We start from the raw sequence: 22,596 nt of genomic DNA on the forward strand, positions 1-22,596 counted from the left end.
GGCAACATAAGGGTGAGTAAATGATGAGAGAATTATCATTTTTAATACTCTAAGCATTTAGCAGCTACTAAACACATACACCAGTTTCTTCCACTGACACTTAAATGTGTTATCTTTGATTTAACTTTATACACTCCTTATGAAGTTGTTTATGTATGTGTGTGTGAGAAAGCCACAAAAAAGAGGGTGTTGCAGAGTGATAGTGACACTGACTGGTGTGTGTGTGTGTGTGTATGTGAGGGTGGACTGCTGGGCGTTTGGGTGTGCAGTGTTTGGCTGGTAATTCTGATCGTGTCCCCTGCTGAAAGATTCCAGAAGCTTCGCCTGCTCTCAGGGGCTCCTGTGTCATGCGTTTGTCATCATGACCTCTGACCTCTCAGGCCAGCGTGGCAGCAGGAATGCAGAAGATGTTTACGTTGTTGAGACTGATGGAGTCCAGGTGTCCGTTTCAGTCGCAACATTTCTCTCTCTCTGTCCTCTCTTTCTCTCTGTCTTTCCTTCTTATCATTCTCTATATGTCTCTGTCACCCCTCCTATTCTGCCTGAGCTATTTGTTTTTATTCCACAGGATAAAAGGCATTATAATTTTAGTTTAAAATATCACAGTTTAAAATTTTTAATTCTGTTAGAACTTTGTTTTTTAGTGGCAAATGAATTATATGCACCAAGATGGAGTAAAGAAAGTGGACGCATTGTCAGCGTATGTGTCCATCTATCAGTCTATCATTGCATCTGCTGATGGCTTTGTGAAGTGCTCTCTAACTTCTGGAAAGTTTTCCATTCCCCAACGCCCCCCCCCCCCAGCACCACACCGTCCTTTTAAAAGGCCATTAAACTGTGTTGTAATGCAAACGGTAATTCTAAAGAGACCAAACAGGTGTCCGATGTGCAGGCAGCGTGTCTAATGTAGCTATTACATGGACAACAGCAGATTATCATAAAAGCATCTCTCCTTAATGTGGACTGGACTGATCAATAGCAGACTGATGATGAGACACACACACACACACACACACACACACACACACACTGCAGAATGGAACTGATATGCACTACACTTTATTAATCTTCTCTAGTGACACACACACACAGTGTTGATGAAGGTGTGTTTATGTTCACTTTGTGGTTGAGAGCCATTTGTTGTTCTGTTCATCTGAAATGAACAAAATTCCAGCAGGGTTCAGGTTAGGGTTTAGGATTACGGTTTAATTAAGAGTCTGGATGATTTGGGTTAGGGTTAGAGTTAACATTACCCCATTTACCTTTACTCTGCCTCTCTATACATCTGTGTGCGCTTGCCTGAGGCTCGTCCAGTTCCTCTGTGAGCGAAGAGAAGAGAGAGTTCAGAGGTCACGCTGCTCCTCCACAACCATCTGACATAACATCTTTCTGAAAGTAGCATGGCTGTTTGGTTTGAGTATGAGGACTTTTCATGGTTCACCGTGGCCTCCAGCTCATTCAAAGTCTGTATTTTTAGACTCACTATGAAATAGAAGGTGCTCTTCGCTGCTCTCTGCGTTTTTGAAGTACTCTCTGCGGGCACAACGCTTTTACTGATACCTTTTTTGGATTTAAAAGATCTTCATTAATGCACCATGAGCTTTTTCATCATTCCAGTGGAGTGAGAGAAAGCTTATTTAACGTGCTGTGAGCTTGGTATTATGTTTCATGTCATTTTGTTCAGTTCTTTGAAATAATCTATAAAATGCTTTGAATCATGGCATGCTACAGTGCTTTCTTCTATCCCAGCTTAAAATGCAGAGACAGCTATAAGTAAGCCATTCGTTGCTTGATTTCCTTAACCCTAGAACACGTATGTAACCCCCCTTGTTTATGCATATGTGGGTCAGAAATGACCTAGGTGAAATCTAGATGCTTATTCTTTATAATACTACTTTTCTTTTTTTGTAAAAAATCTAAAATTAAAAAAAAAAATCAAATTCAAATTTTTAAAAAGGTTGAAATATCTTTTATTTAATTCTGAAGAGTTTCAGACACATTGAAAATGGAGTAGGACTTTTGGGTGTTAATGGTGCACTTTATACTCTGAGTGTGAAGTTAAAAAGAAACTACCCACTAAAATGCTATCCTTGTCCATTGTGTCATGTGTATTTTGTTGATCCATGTTTTTCATGTCTTTTATTTTGAAATTCTAGTTTCTGTTCCCTAGTCATGTGATGTCCTGTTTTCCCTCTATGTTCATGTGTCTTGTTTTCATTTAATCATCTTGTTTAGAGTTCTGTTTGTTCATTGGTTTATGTTCTCCCATGTCATGTATTTAACATTGTTACACATTGTGAATATTCAGTGTAGCTGTGTACGAAGCACTGCCCACACAGAGATCACTGGCAAACCAAGCAACTTCCTATTGGTCAACGCGGCGAAATTCGCCTGTCAAAGTTCACAAAAGTTGAACTCCACTTCAAATCCGCGAGGGGAAATTCTTCATCACCAGAAGTCTATTCCGCAAAATTCATGATCGTGTGGATTCCCACTGAGATGACTGTTTCGCCTTGGCATCTTGCAATAGGTATAAAGTCAAGCACTTTGGATATAAACATCAGCTCAGTGACAAATTTCAATACTTGCATACTACACATTCACATATATTTAAGTACATAGCAAATGGAAACTGAAAACAAGCAGTATTACATAAATAATATTAGTGTTAAATGCATTGAATACCATAGGAAACAAATGCATTATAAAGGACCCACATATGCATTCTAGGGGTAGTGATGCAAATTCTTTTATAATAAAAAAAAAATATTCAACTAAATAAAAAACTTCACATGACAGAAGACACCTTAACTGAGGAATACTTGTAGAGACAGATCAAAAGACCACTTCATGTAAAAAATTATATCTTAAAAACTAGATGCTCGGTCATTTTTGACCTACATATGCGTTCTAGGGTTTAAGACTGTAAACACTCCCTGCTTCCGAAATCGCATATTGTCAGAGTATGTACTGTACTTGATGAAGGACGCACTTCTCGGCCAGTAAAACCATATGTTCTTTAGGTATGCATGCAAATAGTATGAATAGATTCTGGACATACTTCAATCCTGGGACGTGTGTATTGATCTGTGACCCGAATATAGAACAACAACCACTAATAATCTACTTTGGTGTTGTTATTCAAGCACCATTTAAGTACAAGAAACAGTGTTCTTGGTATATATAACACTTACAGATGAGAAGAGCCTTCCGACCTGTGGTTCCCTGCCATTCTTTTGAACATGATGTCGTCTCAGATCCCAAGGGATTATGGAATCGTAAAGTGTTCAGTTGATCCGCACTTCAGAATCTCATCGGAAATAGTAGGTCATCCAGGTATTTCTCTATGAATACTGAGGATTCAGACATACTACTCCATTGGCATCCTGCTTTTGGCATACTACTTAGTAGGGAAGTATGGATATTCAGACTCAGCAACTGTGTCACTGGGGCGCAATAAAAATATTGCACTGTTTATTTGAGCGTCCCGACTGCCTGACACAGTAATATTGACTCAACCAATAGCATTAGTTTGGGGCGGGACTATCTGTGTGTTTGATCAATGGCAGATGGAGGGAGTATTTGTAAAAGCTATTTGAAAACTGTTTATTTGTCAGTTCCGTTTGGTGGCAGATTATTTTGTTTTAATATCAAAATGTTACTGAGTCCCTTTTATGCTAGCTGATTTTATAGAAGTTGACTGTAATTAAAGCTATATATGCTGTAGGGCTGCACAATTATTCAAAATAAAATCACCAGTTGACCTTGTGTGATTAATAAACCGCAAAGGGCTGTGATTTAATTAAATAAATAAATTGTCTGCTCGCTTCAAAGTTTATGTGCACTGCTCTGTCCTTTATTTATTGTGCATTATTACAGTGTTTTCAGAGTGGTTCTGTGCTCCACAATTTCATCTCATGCTTAGAGTGTCAGAAGTGCTCCAAGTTCAGTTCCGTTTGTTTATGTGCGCTAAGTGCGATATATTTAATGCACTCCAGAGTCACTTTAATTTCACTTTTGCATCATATATGTTTGGCTGCTACAAGTTCATATACAAATACAAATAATACACCTCATGACACCAGGTATTTGTGTACAGAGAAGGAGATGTTAAAATGAGGAACACATTACACAGCTGTTGTAAATGTGAACTCAGCTACTGTACAGACAAACTATTCATGCAGATGTTGCCAAAATAAAAGTTTGATGGTTTAGAACTCATTGGTTTAACTGAACCGCTTAGCAATGCCCTGTGCAAGGAAATACATACAGAAATAATATACTGTTGTTTAATAATAATAACAATCAGTATTATATTACAATAAGTTGACTGTTCCAAAAAATTATGATGATAAGTGGACAAAGAAGAATGAAGATATGAACAAAACAAAAACATTACCACATTTTGGTCAACAGGAATCATTTACTAGTTTTTTGTTTACCATATCATAGTTTAAATCACAATCGCAATATTTTTCAAAATAATTGCAATATGACTTTTTGTCCAAATCGTGCAGCCCTTATATGCTGTATATGTATATGAAGTGATGCGTGTTTGCCTGCTATCACTGTTAGCAGTTAGTATGAGCCAGTGCTCAGCGTTATGCCGACTCCAGACCACAGCCTCAGGGAGAAGATCAGCAAAACGAATTCTGCCTTAAAAAAAGCAATCTTACAAATAGCAGCGCTGCAATCCAGCCAATTTCTGCATGTTGATTTGATAAGCATCCTCTGGGTCCCACTGCACTACTGCGGGCTTCCCATGTGTGACTTCATAAAATTTGCCTCTTACAAATAAAGCTTTGATCTGTAAGTAATACAGATTTAACTGAATATTTCAAGCTTCATTAGTTACACAGTAATAGTTCCTGCCATTTTGCTTGTTGTAAATGTGTAGTTATGGAGAGGAGATGCCCATTCACTCTATCTGTGTCGGAGTGCCGAAAACCTGTTAAAACCTGCTCTGTAATGGATTAAACACAGCGTGTTTTTACCTGCTATGTAATTGGTGTATTAAAATGCCAAGAGATTGTGCACAGTTTTTGATGAACCTCAGTCAAATTTCATCTCATCAGCATTGTACATATAAGTAAATTTCAAGAATCGATTTTTGTATATGGATGTTTCTTCAACTGCAGCAATTTTAGCACTGTGGATTTATAGAATGTAAAGTCTGGTTAAAACATTTTTCACTATATTTTAATTTTAATCTACTAACAATGTCTAAGTGTATGTACAAGCACAACAGGAGATTTATATCATGTTTGTAATTTCTTCTGAAATATAATAAAATTCCCATCATGGTGTCATTTCCACCACATCTCAGATTCTGTATTGTGTTTAATAGATATTCCGTGGTGAAAATGACGCAGATGGAAATTACATTTTTAAATAAAATAGTTCTTTAAATAAAATAGTTGCCTATTATGTTAATTTCAGAGCTACCCTTCTGCTAACCTTCTATGTATCTTAAAGACACACAATTAAATAATATTTTCACACTTTTTGCGTAATTTGGCAAATTTACGGCTTGATTTGAAAATGATGCCCAATACAAATACTCTGCTCACAAGTGATATTATCCTTGAATTTTTTTTTTTTTTCTTCCAACTTCACTTGTTTCATATTTCATCTCAAGATTTCTCTTCACTGATCACTTCTCTCAACTTGGTTAACAAAACTTAAAAAAAAAAAAAAAAAAAGAAAAAGAAATTTTAAATAGGTGCAAAATTGCTTGGTGTGGTAAAAATGACATCACAGCTGTACTGAAAAATAAAATGTGTTGGTTTAAATTAATTCAATAGTGGACATTGGTTCCATACAATGAAAATGAGTTTCTTTGATATGAAATTAAAATGTAGTCTCTACTCAAATACTTTGTGTAGCAAAAACCTAATTGAATTGAGTTAACCCAACTTAAATTTGATCTGTTCAAATTTTCAAATTTGATCTGTTGTTGCTAGCTATCAACAAGCACATTTGCGTATTGTAACATATATAATTTTGTATTGTATAACAAGTATGGTGCTGCTGAGAGTTCACAGATTCCCAATCAGTCATTAAACTGATGATCCCTCTGTATTAGCTTCATGAGAAAAGCAATACTCACTGGTTTTTCAGTAATAATACCCAACCTTGACCTAACCATTAGCTCCACTCTTCTCAACAAAAAATATTAAACATGACAGAAACAGAACATTAAACATTAACAAGTATCTTGATTGTTTAATTTTGCACAGAAATACGTTAAAATAACACTTCATGGTGGGACCTGGGTAGCTCAGCAAGTAAAGACGCTGACTACCACACCTGGAGTCACGAGTTCGAATCCAGGGCGTGCTGAGTGACTCCAGTCAGGCTTCCTAAGCAACCAATGGGCCCGGTTGCTAGGGTGGGTAGAGTCACGTTGGGTCAACCTCCTCAGGGTCGCTATAATGTGGTTCTCGCACTCGGTGGGGCACGTGGTGCGTTGTGCGTGGATGCTGCGGAGAATAGCGTGAAGCCTCTACACGAGCTAGGTCTCCATGGTAATGCGCTTAACAAGCCACGTGATTAGATGCACGGATTGGCGGTCTCAGACACGGAGGCAACTGAGAGTCATCCTCCGCCACCCGGATTTAGGCGAGTCACTACACCACCACGAGGACCTAGAGTGTATTGGGAATCGGGCATTCCAAATTGGGGAGAAAAAGGGGAGAAAAAAAAAATTACACTTCATTTTAAAATTGGCTTTCCCAATCCAGTCTCGTGCAAAGCATGCTGGGAACTGGAAATCCCCTGCCCGGTTTAAGCCGTATATTGATGCAACCAATATTATTCACATAGTTCCAACACAATTGGATGAAGTGAACATACTGTAGATGGATTGTACACAATGAAATTAAGTTAAAACCAAAATTCTAAAGAATTGTTTTGCATGAGCTCATTTTAAATAAGTTAATTGAGAAAGCAGTAAAAATCATGTTGAGTGAACAGCATCTGTTAGAAATCTGAATACCATTTAAACATTTCATAGCAATGTAATATCACTTTTTGATGACTGTGTAGAATATCACTTGGACTTCAAACAATATAATTAAGTTCTCATGTCAAACATAAATGTATTGAGTTGATCTCAAGTGTACTGGTTTAGTATTTTCAATAGAGCTGCTTTCCCTTTTTTCAGTGTGTGGGACTTATGGTACTTTTTAAAAAATTGATAGAAATCATTTTCACACAATACATATTGAAATGGTTTGTTTATTTCACTCTGTTTAGATGATCATAGTATGGGTCTGAAACAAGACTAAATCATACATATACGCATTTGAAAAGTAAAAAAAAAAAAAAGATGAAGGCCTGGTAAAAAAGTTACAAATTCAGTTTTAACAAGACAAAAAGTGTGTGTGTATGTGTGTGTGTGTGTGTGTGTGTATATATATATATATATATATATATATATATGTGAAATCTATTCGTTTTCATGAAAATCAACCCCAGGGAAATGAAATGGCCCGAAATTGAAGAAACACCCATATAGAGTGGCACAATTAGCAGAAACTTTCTTCAATGGATTTGCTGATATGTTCTTTAATCCAAGTGCTCTTGGGACGCTAAATGATTCATTGAAAAATCCTTCATATTGTTGAAGCCTCAGTCTTTTAACTGCCGGCGTTTGAACAATCCAGCAAGAGAGAGGTGATCATATCAAAGTGTTTTTGTAAAGAACATATGTCTGTTAGGTTATTATCTTATAAAAGCTTTGTGTTTTTTATTTATTTATTTTTTCAGGATTTGAACAAGACCATCAGAATTATCGCTAACAAAAACATTCTAGTGAGCAAAAGGCTTCGTTTTGAGATTGATCAGGGCTGTTAAAGCACGCACACACACATATACACACACACTGTGCTGGAGTGTGTCTTGTGCTGGGCTGCATTGATTTCATGCATTACTCAAACTGCTGGAGAGAGTGTGTTCAGGTTCAGCATCTCTCCTGACTGACTGCATTAGGAGCCTCCAGCCTTTGTGATTCCTTTTGATCAAATCTGTGTGAGAGACGCATGTCATGGCCTCATCCAGCCAGCTGTGAGGAGACTAGCCCGCCACCCAGTGGGGGAGGGGTGTGTGTGTGTGTGTGTGTGTGTGTGTGTGTGAGTGATCTCCTAAGGTGAGAGGCAGAGAGTACGGCGAGTGGGAGGGTCTCATTCCACTTCCAGCGCCCACTTCCAGCACACTCATCCTGGACACTACAGAGCGCGCTCACACACTCGCACGGGCCTGTGCACTCAGAGCAGCAGGAGAAAGTGTGTGTTGTGTTGTGTGGTTGAGTGATGGATCTCGCGCAGTAGAACTTGTACGGACAGGAGCTGTTGGAATGGCAAACTGCTCGGAAACACTGCAAACTTCAGTCTGATCAACATGTCTGAGGTGAGAAGTTTTCTGTTGTGTTTCTTTCCTTTTAGTGGCTCTACCGAAATTAATCAAGAACAAAGGATGTGGATTGTGAGTTATTTAGGGAATTGTTGCAGTGGAAAAACTCAGTTAGTTTGCTGCTCTGTGGGGTGTGTGCATCTTTGTGGGGAACTGACAACTGAATTGACAGCTTTTGGTGTATTGGTCATAAATTAGCTGAACTGTTCTCATTACTATGAATAATGAAAATGAAGTAAATATAGATTTATATAGATTCAGTGATTTGCTTACTAGATCTTCCAGGAGAAACTTTTTTGTAGAGTTAAAATGTGTTCACAATTGTGTGTGTCTGTCTGTGTTTTAGTTGGTCGCCTACTGGAATGTAATTCTAGACAAGAGTAATGTTCTTGTCACAGCCATAATGCAACAACTAGCCAAGCTGGGTAAATGTGTGTGTGTGTGTGTGTGTATAGAATAAACAAATGTAATATTAAAAACACTCGTTTCAGTCTATCAGCATTTCCACTGAACTCTTAACACACATTCAGACTCAGTGGAAGACTTTTGTGAATGGGATGTTTGGCAGACACAGACAACAGGAGACAAATTTGTTCCTTCGATTTCTATAAAGCAATTTGACTTCCTGGCAGTTTTAAGAGGTCTTCTTTTCCTTTGCTCTTTGTTCAAACTCTGAGTTTGAGTCCTGTAATGGGACGAAGACCCCGTTTCTGGGCGGGCGTAAATGGCCTTGGGGCGTGAAAGATTTGTGTGCGTGTGTGTTTTGTGTGTGTGTTTGTATGCAGCGTTCATTAAGCTTTTGTTGATCTGTCACCGCTGTTTGGTGATACAGGCCTGTGCTGTGATCTGACTGAGTGAAACTGTTACAGGTAATTCTACGGCGGCTTTTTTCTCGGCCAGTACTCACATATGCTAACTTGACAATTTTGTCTTAAACTTTGTGGTCTTTGTGGAACAGCAAACTTGTTCTGCACACAATATCTGTCTGATATTCCGTGATATTTAAACGTAACAGTTAATATTTTACTTGTAAACTTCAAATTTTAGTCATTTATTTAAAATCAATTTATAAAAAGTATGTACAAATGCAATATTCATAATTTTCATAGGATACTTATATTTATAAGTTATATGTAATATGTTTTTTTTAGAAATGTAATTATTTGTAAAATATGAATATCTATTAAAAATTGTGTAGACAGTCATAGCATCAGCCATTAAATTTTATTATTTTACTGCTTGTGAAAATATTAATTTGCACGTTTGAATCTAATGGCGTGTGTGCATTTTTTTTTTTTTTTTTTTTTTTGTTTAGTACGCTAGTGTTACTGTATTTCATGTTTGTGTGAAGGACATTCTGCTTTCATTTGAAGGTCTCAGGATTTGTCCTTCTGCATGAAATCAGATGTGCGTTCACAAATAAATCAGCTGGCTTTCTACAATTAACCATAAATGAATCCTTCTAAAAAAAAATGTGTATCAAATTTAATATCCCATTAATAGATATATAAAAAATGTATTAAAAAATGTACACAAATTAATTTTTGAAATAAAACTATTTTATGGATTATTTCGACTGATGACTTACTGTCCAATGACTCTCGTAATGTATGTGCATTGAAAGGTTTATAGGTATGTCCATTATCAGTTCTTTCTCGTCAGAGAGTTGCATAGTGCTTTCCGGTCAAATCTCCAATAACAATAACAGGACTACAGGCAGTAATAGAGCTGGGCCTTGTAGTTATAATGTTGTCTGATATCTTGGCTTATATCTTGTTTTATCGTAATGTAAATTTGAACTGTGGATGATGTACTTTTATTATTATTATTATTATTATTGTTCTGTAGATCCTAACGACATAAAACATTTTAAGACTAAAGTTTCTTTAATAAGGTGAAATTGCACAAAACCTGTATGAACCTCAGCAGCTAAAGCTGTGTATATGTGTGTACAGAGCATGTACAAGAAGTGTACAGAGGAGTTTATGTACTGAGGTCTAAAAATCTGAAACCACAAGTGAAAGTGAACTTTTTTGCATTCTTTTCTCATCAGACACGAAATTTGAAATTATACTATGTAAAAGTGAAAAGTCAAATTTTATTATTGAAATACTTTTAGTGAAAAACTGAATTCAAAAATGTACATGAATTTGAGAAGGTTTTAGTATTTGGTGTATGTCGTCTCTTTTGCTCTAATAACGGCATGAACAGAATCTGATGATCATGTTATCCAGCATGATTTGATAATGTTCCAAAGAGCATCTTGTGTGCTTCAATGGAAGCAAGGAAATCTGACCATCTGTACAAAGAAGTTAACATAGTCAGTGTTACAAATTGCTTATTTAATAGGTGATCTAGAAATAGTACAAAATCTGAAATATCTTCATTTTGCATCTCAAATGTTCAAATCGTAAAACTTCATCTCCAGTTGAATTTTTTTTTTTTATGCATTTGTATATACAGTATTTATGTGTGTATGAGTGTGGAGCCAGTTCTGAAGTGTTTTCTAGTAATTAGGGAACTTCACATTGACTTGAAAATAATGACAAGTGAAAGCATGACATACAGTACATATAACATTAGGATCTATGCGTTCCTGTAAAGTTATCGATATGCAACACAGAACACAGCGTGTGTAACATCGAAATGTGTATTTGAGCGTTTCTTGAATTATATTATTGTTATGTGTGTTTGAACAGGCTATTTGCTGTACGGTGGTGAATTGCAACTGTGACTGTTTCATACCAGGTAAACTGAGGCGGCGACTCTGTGAGCACTGCAGACATGGCTGGGTTGCCCACGGTGAGTTTTACATTTAGTACAATATTAACATTGTAATTGCGAATTAAATCTATGTGACTCAAAAATGGGTTCAGGTTACTAATGGCCAGTTTTGACTCCCAAGATCATTTTTGTTCCTCTTTATAACAGTTAATTGGTAACACTTTACAATAAGGTTCCTTTTGTTAACATTGGTTAACAACATTAACATGAATTAAAAATGAACAATACTTATACAGCATTTATTCATCTTGTTTAATGTTAATTTCAACATATAGTAATAATACATTTTTAAAATCAAAATTTGTATATGTTAATATTAGTTAATGCACTATGAGCTTACATGAACTTACAATGAACAATTGTATTTTTATTAACTAACATTAACAAAAATGTATAAATGCTGTAAAAAAAAATATATATATATACAGTGTTGTTCATTGTTAGTTCCTGATACCTAATGCATTAACTAATGTAAACAAATGGAACCTTATAGATGTTTTATAGATGATGATAATTTACATTTTTACAAATTTTTAGATTTTACTGACTATAATCTTTCAAACATTAATTACTAACCCTAACGCAATGTAAAATCATGTTTATGTCAGCATTCTCATGACATTTTGAAAATCGATCTGCACACTTAAACCCAAAACTATAAAATATTGATTTGTCTGTTTTGCTGAATTGCAGCTTTAAGTAAACTGAAAGTTCATCACATGTACCAGGGATGTCAGGTGGAGATTGTTCACTCCAACGTGGTGTTTGACATCTGTAGTCTGATGCTTTATGGGACCCAGGCAATCCCAGTACGTCTAAAGATCCTTCTGGATCGACTCTTCAGTGTTCTTAAGCAGGAGGAGGTCATTCAGATTCTAAACGCACTAGACTGGACATTACAGGACTATATTCGCGGTTATGTCCTGCAGGTGAGCCGCCGATCTCTTCCATTCACTTGACTGATTTATGTTCCAGCTAAACCCTACATACTTAAATGTGAGATGTGTAATTACAGTTTTGTCACTTTTTTTCCTCAAAAACCAAGTGGTGAGCCACCAAGATTTCTTAGCTCTATTTGCTTATCAAGTATTCAGGTTCCTCTGGTGGAGAATTTAAAGTTAAAGCCTCTTCAGACCTCCAGATGAATGCTGTATGATGAAAAATGTATTCTGGTTACAACATGAAGCTGCTGCATGACTTTCAAAGCCTGCTGGCACTCAAGAGTAATTACAGGCGGACTGAAAGACTTGCCCGACTCCCCTCTGATCTCTCCCCTCCCCTCCCACTCCGACAGGGAAACCCGCTTCATCTAAATGAAGAAAAATTACTCTCTAGAATGAATAACTCTGCTTCGGTAATTAGACCTCTGAAGTCTACATGCATTAGATCTATGGATGACTTGTTAGTTAGTAACAGTGTCAGTCTGTCAGAAGTTATGGAGTATTTTAGGGTCCAAGTGCATGAAATTTGTTGGTTTAAAATTCATAATGCAAACGGTATTCCTTGTGTGTGTGTGTGTGTGTAGGATGTGGCCGGTAAGGTTTTGGACCGCTGGGCCATAATGACTTTCGAAGAGGAGATTGTTACGCTGCAGCAGTTTCTGCGTTTTGGAGAGACAAAGTCCATTGTGGAGCTGATGGCTCTGCAGGATAAGGAAGGACAAGCAGTTGTTGTTCCAAGTACTCGAACCAATTCTGACATCCGCAGCTTCATCGAAAGCAGCATGCAGCGTTCTGTGCGACTGCCGGCGAAAGCAGAATCACCCAGCTGTAGTAACGGGCATCATTTTGAGACTCTAGTGAACAGTATGGCCCTCATGCTGCCACTGCAACTGCTGAATTCTGCTCCAGTGCCATTGCTGAGCTCCTGTAGTGATTCCAGCTGCCATGAGGCACAAACGAGACATGAGCCTTCGGAACGAAGCCTCAGCAGCTCTGCTCCATTCAACATGGGGCCTGTGAGGGCAGAGGTAATGCTGGACACAGAATCTACAAAGATAGAAGCAGAAGAGTTTAACATGAGTGGAGACTCCTCTCCCTCCACCCCCTGTACGCCCTCCATCACCTCTGAAATCACACAGATGTCCCCTGAGAACAGGATGAGGTGTTCGGAGAAGAGCGGAAGCATGAAAAAGGGTCGTGTGTTCTGCAGTGCCTGTGAGAAAACCTTTTACGACAAAGGCACGCTGAAGATACATTATAATGCTGTTCATTTGAAGATCAAACACAAGTGCACCATTGAAGGCTGCAACATGGTGTTCAGCTCCTTACGCAGTCGGAACAGGCACAGTGCTAATCCAAACCCACGGCTGCACATGCCGATGAACCGCAATAATCGGGACAGGGACCTCCGGGGCGGTCTGAGCCCGAGGCAGGAAGACGATGGTGAGGACGAAAAGAGGGAGTTCGGATCTGTCCCGGAAAGCAGGACCATCTCGAGTTTCATCATCCGCAACTCCGAGACCAAGCTGCACAGCTCTTTCTCCAGCATGAGTCAGACTGGAATCCTCTTTCCTAATCTAAAGACCGTTCAGCCTGTACTTCCGTTTTACAGAAGCCTGGTGACCCCAGCGGAACTGGCTCATACCCCTGGCAGCCTGCCCTCTCTCCCACTGCTGTCCTCCTCTGTTCCCATCAATGCCAGTAACGTGGAGACCAGCTCGGAGCCGGTGCCCAAAAAGAAGTCTAGAAAGTCCAGCATGCCCATCAAGATCGAGAAAGATGAGTTGGCAACAGAGGAGGAGATGCCACCCCTCAGCCCCTGTACTGACACAGAAAGGTGTGATGTCATCAGCACGGGGCGTGTAACGCATGGAGGACCTGTGGACTGTGACGTTCGTAATCAGTTGAGCCCCAACTCGCGCAACACAGAGCTGGAGATCAGTCATATCCTCTCGCAGTCTTCTCCTTCTCGCTACAACACCAAACAGAAGGAGAATGAATGCTCTAGTGAGAAAGAACGGGGGTCCCCAGAATCTGAGGAGCCACCATGCAGTTCACAAGCAGACCAACCCTGCGGTCACAATTGTGAAGAGAGAGGGCACAGATTGACAAATGTAACATTGCACAGAAACATCGCAAGCAACAGTGAAAACTGTGTAGACGGCTGCAGTGATCCAGAGACCGTATGCACAGATGATATAGAAGATGCATCCCACCCATGTGAGATCTGCAATAAGACTTTCAAAAACCCTTACAGTGTAAAAATGCATTATCGAAACGTGCACTTGAAGGAGATGCACATGTGCACTGTGGATGGCTGCAATGCTGCGTTTCCCTCCCGTCGCAGCAGGGACCGGTAAGGGTAACGGTTAGGGTTGAGGGAAATTTTTAAATATGCCTGAACATTTATTGTGTTAAAGGAATATTCCGGGTTCAATGCAAGATAAGCTTGATCGACAACATTTGTGGCATAATATTGATTATCACAAAAAATAAATTTGACTCGTCCCTCCTTTTAAGAACAATTCTGGGTCATAAAATGAAAGTGAATGGGGTCAATCCGTATGTTAAAATACTCACTATTTCAAAAGTATAGCCACAAGACAAAAACAGTATTCGTGTTAACATGATTTCAGTGAGATAAAATCGCTTACTAACCTTTTCTGTATAAAGTTATAGCCAATTTTACAACTTCGTTGCCATGATGACTTAACGCTGTAAACCCAAACCCAAAAACAACCGTTAAAACAACAATTTAAACAACTTTACAGCTCAAATAAAACATGAGTTCTAACAAAATAATTAATGTAAGTGCCTTTATAAAATTATAAGCTTCACCTTTCTCTTTTAAACCTTTCAAAAATTGGCCCCATTCACTTCCACACTGTAACCCAGATTTTATATTTATTTATTTTAAAGAAAATGAGGAATGAGTTGAAATTACTTTTTGTGGTAATATACATTATGCCACAAATGCTGCCAGTTGCGCTTAATTTGTACTGAACGTGGAATATTCCTTTAATGCATCAGGGTTAGTGTTAAGGTTAGAGTAAGAGTAAATGATAATTCTCTCATCATTTACTCATCCTAATGCCAACTTAAATGTGTTTTACTTTCTTCTGTGGAACACAAACAAAGATATTTTGATGGAGATATGATGTGATTATATCCATACAATGCAAGTGAATGGGGTCCAAACTTTGAAGCTCCAAAAAGCACTAAGGCAGCATAAAAGTAATCTGTATGACTCGAGTGGTTTAATCCATGTCTTCTGAAATGATATGATCCCTTTGGGTAAGAAACAGACAAAATTTAAGTACTTTTTCACTATAAATCTTGACATCTGGCCTGAATATAACACAGTGCAGGCTTCAAGACAGTGATATTTTGATGCTGTAAGCGGTTGCCAGGTCCTTAATCGCAGTATCATTATACATCAATAAGATGTTGCAATTGCCTTTTCTAGTGTTTACCATCAACCTTTTGGCCATCACGGTATATTTTAAAAGCTTGCCAAAAAGACTCAAATCTCCATCATTTTCTCTGTATTTTCAAAATAGCCCAACTGGTCTTGAAAAACGTGAAGCTGGCAACACTGCATCTGGTTCATGTACAGTGCTCTGCACATGCGTCAAGTGCATGGAGGTGTGTGGAGCGCCAAGCAGACTAAGGTCTGTTTCTCACCCTAACCAATCGTATTACTTAGAAGACATGGATTAATTAAACATCTTGTGTTGTGTGGATTATTTTTGTGCTGCCTTTATATGCTTTTTGAAGCTTGAATGTTTTGGACCCCATTGACTTATATTGTATAGACAAAAAATCCTCATTCATTCTTCAAAATATCTACGTTTGTGTTCTGAAAAATAAAGAAAGTCAGGCAAGTTTGGTACAGAATGAGGGTGAATGAGAGAATTATCATTTTTGGGAGAACTATCCCTTCAAAATTGTTTTCATACATTAAGTATTAAATAAGTATGTTGGTTTCCTCTTGAAACATTTTTTGCTTTTAATTCTCTAGACACAGTGCAAACCTGAATCTGCACCACAGGCTGTTGACAACAGATCATTCAGGAACGTCTTCTCTTCGCAGAGAACATCCAGACGTCCCTCACAAAGAGTCCCTGAGCCAGATGTCCGTCATCTTTAAACGGAGTAACCGCACAGGCCTTGTGTTCCCCATGAGTAAATTACTGGAGAGAGCAGATGAGCCAGTAGAGGACGCAGTGGAGGAAGAAGCCGTATTAGACCTGAGCACCAGAGGAAGTGCGCACTCTTCATGGGACTCTGATGTGGGCAGCGAGGAAGGGCTCCCTCTAGAGGACAGTGATGAGAGTTGCGATGGAATGAGTGTTGACGCGTCCACATCTCCGCCGTGCCTCAGCCAGCAGTCTCACAGCTCATCACCCATTACCTGCCATATGTGTCAGAAAGTTTACAGCAACAAAGGCACATTCAGGGCTCATTATAAAACAGTGCACCTTCGCCTCCTTCACAAGTGCAAAGTTCCAGGATGTGATACTACATTCTCCTCTGTTAGAAGCCGCAACAGACACAGTCAGAATCCAAATTTACACCGTAACCTTGCAATGAATACCTCCCTCAAACAGGAGTAGGTCAAACATATTATTCACACATATATACACAGAGCCATATTCTCATAAATCTAGTCATAGAGTCACTCTTGTCCAATAAGTTTCAAAAGCGCTCTATATACTATGTACTGCACATTCAAGAGTAATGTACATAACTGGAAAGAAACATCCATTAAGGACATGTTCAGATATGTTCTTCATCTCAAACGTGATTACTACTTAGGACCCTTCCCTTGTATTTATTGACTTGTACAGAGCAAGATAGACACAGATATTCCATATAGTTTCTCAATTGTGGGTTATGAGGTGACAAGTTTTCCATATAAAATAATTATTGCAATGCGAAGTGAAAAAGACACTGTCCAACACATGAGAAAGCATATGCAGAACCAAAACTTTCCTTGCTATTATATTTTAATTCCCCCCATTCATTATCCAAAGCCACATAAAGGCCATGTATTGATATCATTCCCTGCACTTATTCATTGAGGGAACACATCTTTCCTCAGCATGAGACTTAAGACAGAACATTGATAGAGCATGAGAGAGTGAGAGAGTGAGTGAGTGAGTGAGTGAGAGAGAGAGAGAGAGAGAGCAACAGTGTTAAAGTGAGTGTTGAAGTAAGCGAGAGAGTGAATGTAATTGGGAGAATAAGCTGTTTGACTGATGGTGCAGGGCTCACCTCATCATTTACTGCAGTGAAGTTTCTTGTAGTATACAAATATGTTGATTTGCTGTTCTGTTTTTATTACGAAGCAATCAGTAAAGATTTTGTTGCCGTTTGAATCAATGTGGTCTTTTAAGAGGCTGTTGTGTTAAGTAAGTTATTGTGTGTATGTTTTATCTTGTTTAATTTGTTATTCTTGTGGAGACCAAAGATTCTTAATCCAGGATGGTGTGTGAAGCAGCACAAACAACTAGTACATCCAAATGTTTTAGAAACTTCAGGCTGCACACCATAGTGCCTGTGAATGCTTTAGCACAGGCTGCTCTGAAGACATTTGAACACATTCTTACAATATATACACAATGATGTTGCTTTGCTTTTACTTTATGAAGCACATGATGCTTTAGCAAGGTCTGGTTTAATGACATTGGACTGAAAAAGCAAATTAAGACTTTCTGTAGTTATGCACATACATAAAAGAGTCTTACACTGGCAGAGCAACAAACCCAACACAAGCACACAAACCAATGGTACATTTATTTCTGTTTAACTGTATGTTTTATGTATACTGTATAATAATTTGTAACCTAAAAGAAAAAGGAAAATATATGTGCTGTAACTAAAGCATTCCGTTTACTGTTTCAGATTTGCATCAATTTTAAAATGATGTCAGAGATTTTTGACTCTGAAATGTTTCATTTGATAAGCAGGAATAACTAGGTTATAATACAGATCTATACCTAACCTGGAATCATTTATTCATGTTCTATTGAATATGTTTTGTCTGTGTTAATAAACAATTATTTAAAAACATCAGTAATATTCACCATTTCACTTTCAGTTAGTTGGAACTAATTTAATTTATGGGTCATTGATTTGACACACATTTAATTATTGTGTCCAAACCTATTAACTTTTTCATAAAAACATTCAAATGCATTTCATACAATGACTTGAATACACTTATTCTGTGATGAACATGTTTTACATTTCTGAATTAAAACTCATTTTGATATTTTGTATCAAAATGCAAAAATGTCAAGGTTGTATGACTGTCTTGAGATCATACAGAAATTAAGTCTCATTAAAAGGATGAAATTGTTATAAGAAAACTGCAGAGAATATGGCTAAATCTGTACTTCATGAGGATATTTTGTGTAAAGAATATTCAACAAATTAGAAGCTGTGAAAACAGGTGAATAATGTTTGTAGTTTTGAGAAACGTGGCTTAGTTGCAAGATTTTAAAGGGATAGTTCACCCAAAAATGAAAATTCTCTCCTCATTTACTCACCCTCATGTTATTCCAGATGTGTATGACTTTCTTTCTTCTGCTGAACACAAACGAAGATTTTTAGAAGAATATTTCAGCTCTGTAGGTCCATACAATGCAAGTGAATGGTGGCCAGAACTTTTAAGCTCCAAAAAGCACATAAAGGCAGCATGAAAGTAATCCATATTACTCCAGTGGTTTAATCCATGTCTTCTGAAGAAATATTATAAGTGTGGGTGAGAAGCATCAATATTTAAGTCCTTTTTTACTATCAGTCTCCGCTTCCACTTTAACATTCTTCTTATGTTTTTGGCAATTCGCATTCTATGTGCATATTGCCACCTACTGCGTAAATGATGAGAGAATTTCCATTTTTGGGTGAACTATGCCTTTAAGTAATGATTTGGGATTTTGGGCCTGTAGAATCAGTTTATTTTTATAGCAATCAAGAAAGAATGTATTATAGTGTTTTCCCAGCAAAAATTCTGACCTCCTCAAGTTTAATTAAGCGCACTCATTAAACTACCTAAAAAGTGCCTATTCAAATGTAGGCCTAAGTGTACATATAAAAAAAACTTGCCTTGAAAGTCTTCCCGGCATGCTACAGTAGGGGGGGCAGGAAAAACTTTAGTACTAATTTATTGGATTACTTACCTGAATATTTGGCGTCACCTGCTGGTTAATTCCGGTTTTGGCATCTACATTGGGTGCAATGAATTACGTACAGTTGGATGGGTTTCTAACCTCATCTCTGAAGCTGGGTGACCGTCTGGGCAGAGGTAGGCTTAGTCTATTGTATATATACACATTATAGAAGTCGTGAAGTCTTAAATAGGGGTGTCTAAACCCTGATTTCCCAATCAGCCAAAAGACTCGGGCATGCCAGATCTTACCTGATTTCAGAAGCAAAGCTTGGTTAGTGTGAGGATGGTAGGCCTCCTGTGAAGTTCAGGTGCTCTAGGTGTATACTTTGCATTGTTTAGTTTTACATACCAGAGATCATATCATTAATAGCAAAGTCAAAACCCCGGCTTTCTCAGTCAGCCAAAGGATTCAGGGCATGGCAGGTCTAGTTTGTTTCCCGAAGATTAAGCAGGACTGGGCTTGGATAGTAGTCAAGTCAAGTCCAGTAGTCAAGTAATACTACTTGGATGGGAGATTGTCTGGGAAGATCAGAGGCCGTAAGCCTATACTTTCAATTCTGTAAATGTACAAACCAGAGGACATAGCATATGTAGTGGAGTCAAAAGCACGGCAAGTAGTACTTGAATGGAGACTGCCTTGGAAGATCGGATGCTCTAGTCTAGGTCTATTCTTTCTTTCATTTGTTTAAATTTATAATCCAGAGGACATAAAAGTCAAAACACCAGTGTTAACCATCAGTACAAACTCTTGGTACATGCAAGCTCTAGCCAGAAATCAAAAGCTGGGCAGGGTTGGGCTTTGTTAATACTTGAAAGGGAGACGGAATGATCAGATTCTCCTGGCCTATTCTTTCAACCGATTTAATTTACAACACTATTGGGTCTGATCACTCTGTTCAGTCAGTGATAAGTGGAAATAGTCAAAAGAAAGAAGATAGGTTCAGGGGTATAGACCTACCAGAGGTATATATCTTTTATGGGATGTCATTGAATAAAGAATATCACAGATGTATTCAAAGGAACTGGCTGGTTAGGTTTTCTTTCTTTTTTCATCGTAAACCAAATACGTAGTTTCTCATTCCTTTAATTACTCCCTGAAGTATTTTTTGCTTTTTAACTCTTTAGTAATATGCATAACATATAGTCTTTTAAATGAAGTAGTTTAAGATCTTTAGGGGCCAAGCCTCGAAGAAGCCGTAGCCCCTATTGCATTCGTTAGTTTTCTGTATTATTATTCTTCTGGCTAGGAGTCTATGGCAGCTCATAGAACCGTACACTGATAGGGGTGGTCATGAATAGCCCCCATACCAAATTTGGGGTCTCTAGGACATATCAATAGCACCACCACCATGTCACAAATTCACTTTTCTTTTGAGTGTATCTTTTGAACTGTTTGTCCTAGAGACATAATTCTTTTTTGTCTGATTACTCCTCCTGTTGATTCCAATGGACTTCTTACATTAAAACTCATCTTGGATTATGATGTTTACAATTTAAACCTTTCACATCCTTTAAACTTGGTCTGATTTTCCCAAACAATGGCTCAAAATAATCTCCAGACCGAGCCGCACAGATATGACTTCACTTCATTTTGATTTTTGCAATTATTGAAAAGTTACAGCATTGTGAATTTAACAAGGTCGACGTGAAATAGGATTTAAGGCTAAATCTCAGCAACACTTTGTCCTATTGAAACGAAACTTGGTATGCTTCATCAGGACCATGATCTGAGGGTACATGCAGAGTTTGGAGACAGCGCCACCTATGGGTCAAGAAATTTGAAAAATTGTTGCTTTTGCCCATAACTTTTGAACCATGTGTCCTAAAATTTGAAAAAGTTGGTGTCTCTGGATTCCTTGGGTCATGAGGATTTCAATGATACCCATTTTCCAATATCGGCCATACTGCCTCTCTGCTATTTTGAATTATATTAAAATGTTTTATATCTTTTGAAGGCATTGTCGGAATTTTGATAGAAAATGTTTATGCTTCATCAACATCATGTCCTGAGGATACCTGAGAAATTTGGAGACATCGCCACATTGTCATCAAAATGCTTATTCAATATTAGCTAAAGTTTTCAGAAAATGCAGAGAGAAATTTCAAAATGTATTTATTTATATTTTATTTTAAATCTTCTGACTCCCAGCTTCATATGTCTCTTTAGCACTTTGAATATTATTATAAACATTTTATCTTTTGAATGCTTTGTCGGATTTGAATGAAAATTGGGATGCGTCTTCGACATCAAGTCCTGAGGGTACCTGAGCTGTTTGAAGACAGCACACCTATATTTAAAAAGAAAACCAACACTTGTATGCTGACTCTAAGCTCAGCTTGTCTCTTTGCCACTTATTGAGCATGACAGCTGAGTGGCATAGTGTGTTAAGCACTGAACTATAATGCTAAAACTCATGGGTTTGAATCATCACATAAGTTGGTCATCCAGTTTGATTTCTCTTTTATTGGAGTCTTTGTACTGTGCTTACTGAATGATTGCAGGGCTAACTGAATTTCGATTTTCATGTTTGTTGTAAAGTTACTTCAATATGAAGTTGATCATGGTAACTGCTGTGTTTGGCTGTGCTTATTGTCAGCATGGTATGACACTTTGGTGGCTGTCAACCATGAAGCAGCATGGTTCAGTGGATTGTGCACAGAGCTGTAATACAGAAAGGTACAGGTTTGAATGAACCCTGCTTGGGATGATTTGTATACAAGTGTGCATTTGCAAAATACACCATAGCCACTCTGAGAATCCTATAGGTCCTGTTGGCCATAAAGGCAATATAAGCTATTTTGGGGGCTTGGCCCTGGAATGGCTGCTTGCAGAGGTATATATATATATATATATATATATATATTATTGGCCCCTTTATTTAACACTAACCTAACCTTAATGTCTGAACCCTAGTCCTAACCATAATTCCTAACTCCTAAATCTGACTCTAACCCTAACCATGAACCTAAAATACTGAGAATTAGTGAAGCTAATACTAACATAAAAACCAAAGAACTGGTTGTTGATGTTAGGAAAACTAGGAGGAAGAACTACTTGTCAATGATGAAGCAGTGGAAAGAGTGTAATGATCACTTGTGCAATGTAATGTGTAATATGAACTGTAACATTCATCCATTTTAGAGATTATGTTCAATAAACAAGTGTACTAATACTAACCAGCATGAGAAAGTTTTTTTTCCCGTCATTTTATTTCATTTGTAGTATTTATCCCTTTAAAAGCAAAAAAGCTTGCATACATTTATTTAAGTTTGTTAATGAGG

General features: G+C 37.8%; 1 protein-coding gene across 2 annotated transcripts; it reads left to right on the top strand.

The window, feature by feature from the left end:
* The first annotated feature begins 8,020 nt into the window (after positions 1–8,020).
* On the top strand, positions 8,021–18,333 carry LOC127456386 (zinc finger protein basonuclin-1-like). 2 transcript variants are annotated; one of them, XM_051724840.1, is made up of 6 exons: positions 8,021–8,409; positions 11,112–11,214; positions 11,890–12,125; positions 12,722–14,493; positions 15,698–15,808; positions 16,159–18,333. In XM_051724840.1, the coding sequence occupies exons 1-6, from the start codon at positions 8,401–8,403 to the stop codon at positions 16,751–16,753; spliced, it is 2,826 nt and encodes a 941-aa protein (XP_051580800.1). In that variant the 5' UTR covers positions 8,021–8,400; the 3' UTR covers positions 16,754–18,333. The 2 variants fall into 2 exon arrangements, with proteins under 2 accessions (XP_051580800.1, XP_051580801.1); XM_051724841.1 differs by lacking the exon at positions 15,698–15,808.
* The last annotated feature ends 4,263 nt before the right edge of the window (positions 18,334–22,596 follow it).

This window comes from Myxocyprinus asiaticus, chromosome 18, assembly GCF_019703515.2.
Source record: "Myxocyprinus asiaticus isolate MX2 ecotype Aquarium Trade chromosome 18, UBuf_Myxa_2, whole genome shotgun sequence".
Taxonomy (NCBI): Eukaryota; Metazoa; Chordata; class Actinopteri; order Cypriniformes; family Catostomidae; genus Myxocyprinus; species Myxocyprinus asiaticus.